Here is a 7330-nt window from a genome sequence, read left to right as displayed (position 1 = left end):
CAGTAAACATTACACTCACAAAAGTTTCAAAAGAATAAAGACATTTCAAATGTCATATTATGTCTATATACAGTGTTGTAATGATGTCCTGTATTTGATGTCTTTTTCAGCATGTTTCCTGTATATGATGTCTTATTCAGCCTGTTTCCTGTACTTGATGTCTTATTCAGCCTGTTTCCTGTACTTGATGTCTTATTCAGCCCGTTTCCTGTATTTGATGTCTTATTCAGCCCGTTTCCTGTACTTGATGTCTTATTCAGCCCGCTTCCTGTATTTGATGTCTTATTCAGCCCGCTTCCTGTATTTGATGTCTTATTCAGCCCGCTTCCTGTACTTGATGTCTTATTCATCCTGTTTCCTGTATTTGATGCCTTATTCACTCTCTCCCTCTCTGCCTCCCACCAGCCAGACCTCCCTCCCCTCTCTGTCCTCCTCTCCTCCCCGAGGCAGACCCCTGGGTGGGGTAATATCCTTGCCTTCAGTCACTGATCAGGGACCCAGTGGCAGGTTTATGGCATGTCCAGCAGAGAGGGAGAAATAGAGGAGGGTGAAGATAATGAATGAGTGATCTACAGGGGAGAGGAGAGAGACAATGGAATAGTATTCTGCTCTGTTTCTCCTGGTAATGCTCTCTTTCGATCTCTCTTTGAAAACCGTCACATTTATTTTAGTGTCACATAAAATCATTGCAACAAATAGAGCGGATCATAGTCGTCAGTGCATGTTCATAGCCAATCAAAACAATGTCCTTCCAGTAATTTAGGTAAAATGTAAATGTTCCTGAAACACATGTTGCCGATAACTACCATCCAGTTTGTTGCATCTATCCAAAAGATGGAGTGCAGCTTTTAAGTGACGATTACTTCATCACACATTTGGCTAGGTTACGCAACATGCTGCCACGCCATCTTTCATAATAGGCTACAATTAAATACATTGAGAAGCATTCCTGCCCATAGTCTTGTCTTCACAGTGTAGCGTTCTGCTTTGATTTATTGTGATGCAGTTGCATTGACTTTTCAAGTGTGACAACGTACATTACCATGGCAAACACCTATAAACACACCGGTAAGGAGGCTTCCTTCAAAAGGCTTGATCCTCATTCCGATCCTTAAACATGCCATCGATACAACGACCACATCAAAGCGCTGTTAAATCAACGCTGAAGCTGAGCCCTGGTGGAGGTGTGAACGGCTACATGGTCCCTTCTAGCGTATTCACCACTGCCTGCCTATTCACCTATTATTTTACTGAGTGAATTTCGTGTTATTCTAATTTGTTTTGCAGAAGGATAAAATGCAGTCATTGAGCAAAAATAAACACATTTTCTTAACTGGTTATTCATCAGAAGATTTGTATGTAGTCCCATAAATAATAATTGAGAAGCAAAAACAGCAAAGTATATTTTATATTTGTTTATTAAATATTTCCAATGAGTCACATACATAAATATATAATTTACATCCATATAGGCCTACAATACGACAAACGTGGGTGGGTGAGGGGGGAAGTGCAGAACAACATTTCACATAATCACGTGGAGTGGAGGACAGTCTTTGTGAATAAAGATAGATTTGAAATAAGATGACAAATAAACTCATGATTTTACATTTGCCATCATAATAGTTTGCATAGAATAAAGCCACAGGCCTCCCTCTTTTCATTCATTTAGGTCCTCGGTATCTCCTTCTATAGTTGTGTCCGTGGCCTCCCTCTCTTCTGGCACACACGTGTTTGACCATCACTTGAGAGCAGTTCTCACACTTGACCGTGCAGCACCATTGGAACTTGCAGTTACAGCTGCTGACTATCTCTGTCCGCCTCTCCTCCACCCTCAGGCCGCACTCATGGCACAGTCGGCGGCAGCTCCTCTTCTCCCACTGGTTCAAACCCTCGCCGTGCTGCAGGCACTCCCTGCCCTCAGTACCGTGAAGGCCCAGGCTGGCGTTCTGACTGCAGTAGTCCGGAGATTCCTCCAGGTAAATGAGCTCCGTTCGGGCGATATTGCTGAACGCGTCCGCAATGGCGCCCCTGTTGTCGGCGCTGTTCCCCGACCTCATCCGCCTCTTGTCCATCTCCAGTTTCTGTGCCTGGTCGTGTTTGATTTTGAGGTAGTTGCCGATGTCTCTGAAGTCAGACAGCTGCATCCAGCAGGTCTGAACGGAGCAACTCTCAGACATACCGTGGCACCTGCAGATGCGCTTCATGGTGGCCTTCACCGCCTGATCAACAGACACAGAGAAAAATGGGTTATAGTGGGTATTAACTCAAATGTGATTGAATTGAGGCACACAACCAATGCGTCACAACATGGCCAATTAATGTGTAATAACAAGATTAACCCATGCGTAATACCATGGTCAACCCATGCATAATGCCATAGCTCTCCATGCAGGAGTTTGTAGCGAAATAGCTCACCAGTCTACCGGCCTCGTTGTTATGAAGGTTGACAGCCGCCCGTGAGTCCTGGCCAGTCTCAAGCGCGTCCACGTACTGTTTTGACATCCTTTCCCCAAAGTCCAAGTTATCACTGCAGCCGCCCCACAACCACCCACGCCCCCCTGGGACAGGAGACAAGCAAAAACATGAGTATGGGCACACATAGCAGGATGCAAGAATATTATCACCTTCTTCAGGTCTACTCTCTCATTGTTGTGTGCGTTACCGATTTGACCATTTCTCGAGCCGTCACAGCCGCAGTTGTCCAGGTCCCCGAGACTACAGTTGCGGGTCAGTGTGTACATGACACCTGCTGCGCTGATCGCGTGCACGAAAGAGGTCTCACTCGTGGCTACAGAAACAGACATCGAACGTATAAATATGTATTCAAATATTTCACAATGTCAGGTAAATATCAATTCATTTTTATGCATTATGTAGCCAAAGCCTCGAACACACCTACAACGTCATTGTATAAAATGGTACTCCGCATAATCTGGATATGTGCGCAACAAAAGTTCAACATTCACCTTCTGCTACCATTTCTGTCAAGCCATCTATGCATACGTTCGATTTATCCAACGTATGCATGACACAGAACGCACTGCAACTGTCTCTGCAACGCAATGCTGCAAGGCAAACGCAGCGTTCCATTGGAAATTAATGGACTTCTGGTGAACCAAAACACATTAACACTGTGGGTGTGATCAATGCGTTAGGGCTTCTCAACTCGCATACATATGACATTTTATGCATTAGATTTTACTTATTGGGTATCAAAGCTCTGTACCGCTGCGAAGGCCTTTATGAGTTGAGAGTTGGAGCGCACTCTCCGGGCAGTTCCACCTGTCCCAAGCAAACTGGTGTTTACATTCCTGGATCCCGCTCTGCGCGCCCACTTGCACGCTACTAGCATACGTCAGATATGCCTGGAGATAAGAGGGAGAGAGCATGTTAAATCCACTATTGAATATCCTCAACAACAAACAAAATAATAATCGAAGTGACATTTGGATACCCATTGAGTTGTGATAAATGCTATTAAAGTAGGCTATGCATTCGTCTATCATTACGCACTACTGAAACGATCCTATTGAAAAGACCATCAATGTTTCGTGTACTCATGATGCCAGGATTACCCTTTGGGAATCTTTGCATAATAGTTTGGAGCACTTGTTTTCCCTAAGGTTACTTATAAAGCAAACAATTCGAATACAAATCTTACCTTGGGTCCAGTCATAAGAAAATTGTTCACGGCCCTGAAAGAACAGAGACAATATAGCCTGAAACAACCTTTTAAAACCGAGACACTAGCTAAATGAAAACTAAAAACGTTATAAATAAAATGTGTTAGAAGTGGGGTCTTACCAGGCATGTCCAAGAAGAGTTTTGTGGAGAAGGAAAAGCACCAGGAGCCAAAGGAACGAACAGAAGACCATTGTTACTGTTTTTACCTCCGACACTAAGGGAGAGATCTGGGAATGTGATGAGGACACGCAGCTTTCGCCTTCCAATTTAAGGGAAGGAATCAGAAACAAATGGGAACCTTGTCCTTTGTCTCGGGGTTCCGAGGACGCTGATTGGACAATGGCCACATAAATAAGACTGGAGGAAACGCCTATTGAGAACTTCAAAGGGTGTCAGGACAAGACAGTTTATTTTCTTCCCTCAGGCGATGACACCAGCGGCCAGATTAATGAGAGGATCCCAGCCTCCCGTGGAGACCTCGCCCTCAACACCACCAATAAACAAAAACAGACTGCCAAATCAGAATAATAAATGCGACTAACTTCATCGGCACAGGAAGTAAATTCAGAACAGGACTCGAAATAAGATTCAAATATTTAATATGCAATTCCCTGTACAAAAATAAAAACGTGATAATGACACTTAAAACAATGTCATAATTGATATCAAAAAGGGCACACCGAATGTACGCATAGGCCTCTAACCCATTTAGACACCCATATTTCTCCATATACACCCCCAAAGTGACAAGTAAACTTAAACGTGCATGAACAAAATAACATTGTGATGATAAACACACATTTATCAAAGGAATATATATATTTTTAGAACATATCACATATCTATTCGATTGTCAAAATGTTAGCGCCTATAAAGTGCATTTTAAATAAGGGACAAAAGTGGAAATAGTTTGTCACCCGATGTGGGATGGATGAGAAGATATGTTGATCATAAACAAGTTACAGGAGAAATCACGTGTAAAATGTTTGGGTAACAACATACAAGACATACAATCCCAGACAGATGAACATGGATAAAATGAACTGTAATAAAACATGTTTAAATAGCGAATATTAAAATAAGCTGTCCACTTCATAGTTATCCTCAAGTATATATAACCACAGTCTGTGCAGGCGCAAATCAACTGCGCTGCACGCGGGGCCTTCTCCCACTTTTCCTTGTGCTGTTCTGAGGCCTGCGCACTCTCTCCCTGCGCGCGCAGTAGTATTTGGTCACGACCTGCGTGCACCGCTCGCACTTGACCGTGCAGCACCAGTGAAACTTACAGTTACAGCTGCTGACTATCTCAATCCGCCTCTCCTCCACCCTCAGGCCGCACTCATGGCACAGCCGGCGGCAGCTCTTCCTCTCCCACTGGGAGAGGTTATTTTCCCCCTGCAGACACTCCCTCCCCTCGGTGCCCTGGAGCCCCAGGCTCTTGTTCTTGGTACAGTAGTCTGGAGATTCCTCCAGGTAAATGAGCTCCATCCGGGCGATGCTGCTGAACGCGTCCGCGATGGCGCCCCTGTTGTCGGCGCTGTTCCCCGACCTCATCCGCCTCTTGTCCATCTCCAGTTTCTGTGCCTGGTCGTGTTTGATTTTGAGGTAGTTGCCGATGTCTCTGAAGTCAGACAGCTGCATCCAGCAGGTCTGAACGGAGCAGCTCCCGGAGACGCCGTGGCACTTACAGGCTCGCTTCATGGTCGCCTTGATCGCCTAGAGAGAGCTTCTGTCAGTTATGGATTCAATAATATCTCACAACAGTTCATTTGTAAGTTTATGTTCGATCTGATAGGCTAAAAAGAACGAAAAACTCCACAACGAATCCAAATGATAACCAAAATAGTAATCCAGTCCAAACAGATGACATTGGCCTGCAAATGTACAAAACATTCCAATGAAATAACAATTTACAGTATACACATATAGGCCTACCAACGTCAGTATAACCAGTATGAGACCGGCAGTATAGCCAGTATGAGACCGGCAGTATAGCCAGTATGAGACCGGCAGTATAGCCAGTATGAGATCTGTCACTTACCAGTCTACCGGCTTCATTGTTGTGCAGGTTTACAGCTGCGCGCGAGTCGTGCCCGTTCTCCAGCGCATCCACGAACTGTTTGGACATCTTCTCCCCAAATTTCACGTTATCACTGCAGCCCCCCCAGATCCAACCCCTACCACCTGGAGAGAGACAAGGCAGGGTTAGTCTATGCAATTCTGTCCATGTCCAAATATTACTGCCCTTATTTCTGTCAAATTTCAGTGTTGTCTTCTGTGCGTAATTCTGCCCATTTTTGGTTCTGTGCGTAATGGTGTAAATGTGCGCAACTCTGTTATTTGAGCATATAATACATGGTCACATAATTCAAATAGGTTGCTACACTCAATGTTATAAAGTCAGATGGTAATGGTATATAAACTCACCTGTCTGCCCAATATTGGAGTCATCACATCCACAGTTATCAAAATCCCCCATACTACAGTTCTTGGTGAGAGTGTACATCACCCCCGCAGCACTGATGGCGTGAACGAAAGACGTCTCTCTTGTGGCTGGAATTTAAAGAGATCATGGTTGTCAATGTTATGGTTAAAGTTAACACATACGGTAAGTGTGATGGCATTGGTAAATATTAGACGCTTGTAAATTGCTATGCGTAATTTCCTCAGACATACTCACTACAAGCCTAGTCTATTTGCCATTGGAAAACATTTCTTTCCAGGGATTAGGTAGCCTATAGCACGCTGCCTCGTAAATATATTCTCACCACTGCGCAGTCCATGAGCTGATAGTTGGAGCGCGCTCTCGGGGCAGTTCCACCTGTCCCAAGCGAACTGGTGTTTGCATTCCTGAATCCCGCTCTGTGCGCCCACCTGCACGCTACTGGCATACGTCAGATAGGCCTGGAGGGGCACACGGATACAGAGACAGTAAATCACAGGTTCTCGTTCGTTATCAGTATTCAACCAGACATTTAATGTGTTATCTGTTTTCCAACTTGGCCTCCGTGTTTGTTGTTATTAGAAAACATTTCCGTTAAGTTACAGCGAAAACATTTGCAACGTAAACCGTAAGGGCTATTTTAACCAAGCAGTTTAAGTGCGCGAGCCCAACAAGTAAATAAAGATCCGTTACCTTTGGTCCAGTCATCAGGAAGTTATTCACCGACCTATGGAAAACAGAAAGCAAACCCAGTCAAGACATGGTAATTGTGCCATCGTGTAAACTGATTCCCCCCATTGCCTATATACTTGATCATGGCAGAACTGTTGAAATGCCAACGACAACAGGTAAAAAACCTACCATGCTGTAGCGTACAGAACATGACAACACATGGACAGGACCAGTGATGTCAGCAGCTTGCACGGTCCCATGGCAGCTAATGCGTCTTCTGCGTCCAAAACAACGGCTTCCGTGGAGTATCCCAAGCGTAAATACCGAGGAGGGCGGTCAGAGAAAGAGAGAGAAAGAGTACGCTAGATGCAACTGAGCTCTGTGACTGGATCGTAAAGACATTTATAGTGTCGTTGTGTTTGATTGACAGATTTGTTCTGTTGGTAACGTTTCACTGTGAAAATGCGCCAACCATGTCATTGAATGCCGTGTTCTATAGACACATAGGAAACATCGGTGCATAACTTC

General features: G+C 44.5%; 2 protein-coding genes across 2 annotated transcripts; both read right to left on the bottom strand.

The window, feature by feature from the left end:
* Nucleotides 1-1664: 1664 nt before the first annotated feature.
* Nucleotides 1665-3842, bottom strand: LOC115164692 (protein Wnt-8a-like). The gene is made up of 6 exons (XM_029717434.1): nt 3808-3842; nt 3665-3698; nt 3230-3368; nt 2666-2791; nt 2419-2561; nt 1665-2222 (listed from the first exon to the last, which is right to left on the bottom strand). Exons 2-6 carry the CDS (start codon nt 3677-3679, stop codon nt 1665-1667), a joined length of 981 nt encoding a protein of 326 aa, XP_029573294.1. The 5' UTR covers nt 3680-3698; nt 3808-3842.
* A 985-nt stretch (nt 3843-4827) lies between these two features.
* LOC115164069 (protein Wnt-8a-like) lies at nt 4828-7080 on the bottom strand. The gene is made up of 6 exons (XM_029716187.1): nt 6992-7080; nt 6824-6857; nt 6456-6591; nt 6115-6240; nt 5729-5871; nt 4828-5403 (listed from the first exon to the last, which is right to left on the bottom strand). Exons 1-6 carry the CDS (start codon nt 7060-7062, stop codon nt 4828-4830), a joined length of 1086 nt encoding a protein of 361 aa, XP_029572047.1. The 5' UTR covers nt 7063-7080.
* Nucleotides 7081-7330: the final 250 nt, after the last annotated feature.

Source organism: Salmo trutta, chromosome 3 (genome assembly GCF_901001165.1).
Source record: "Salmo trutta chromosome 3, fSalTru1.1, whole genome shotgun sequence".
Lineage (NCBI taxonomy): Eukaryota > Metazoa > Chordata > Actinopteri > Salmoniformes > Salmonidae > Salmo > Salmo trutta.
This window is presented reverse-complemented; position numbering and strand designations above follow the sequence as displayed.

Bases quoted from the DNA above. Each gene is read 5' to 3' on its own strand.
- LOC115164069 (XM_029716187.1), bottom strand. From the start codon at position 7,062: ATGGGACCGTGCAAGCTGCTGACATCACTGGTCCTGTCCATGTGTTGT. The intron at 5,872-6,114 runs GTGAGTTTATAT...GTCTCTCTCCAG, and splicing joins CTCCAATATTGGGCAGACAG to GTGGTAGGGGTTGGATCTGG. The intron at 5,404-5,728 runs GTAAGTGACAGA...AGCTCTCTCTAG, and splicing joins ACAATGAAGCCGGTAGACTG to GCGATCAAGGCGACCATGAA.
- LOC115164692 (XM_029717434.1), bottom strand. The intron at 2,562-2,665 runs GTAACGCACACA...CTCCTGTCCCAG, and splicing joins CTCGAGAAATGGTCAAATCG to GGGGGCGTGGGTGGTTGTGG. The intron at 2,223-2,418 runs GTGAGCTATTTC...TCTGTTGATCAG, and splicing joins ACAACGAGGCCGGTAGACTG to GCGGTGAAGGCCACCATGAA.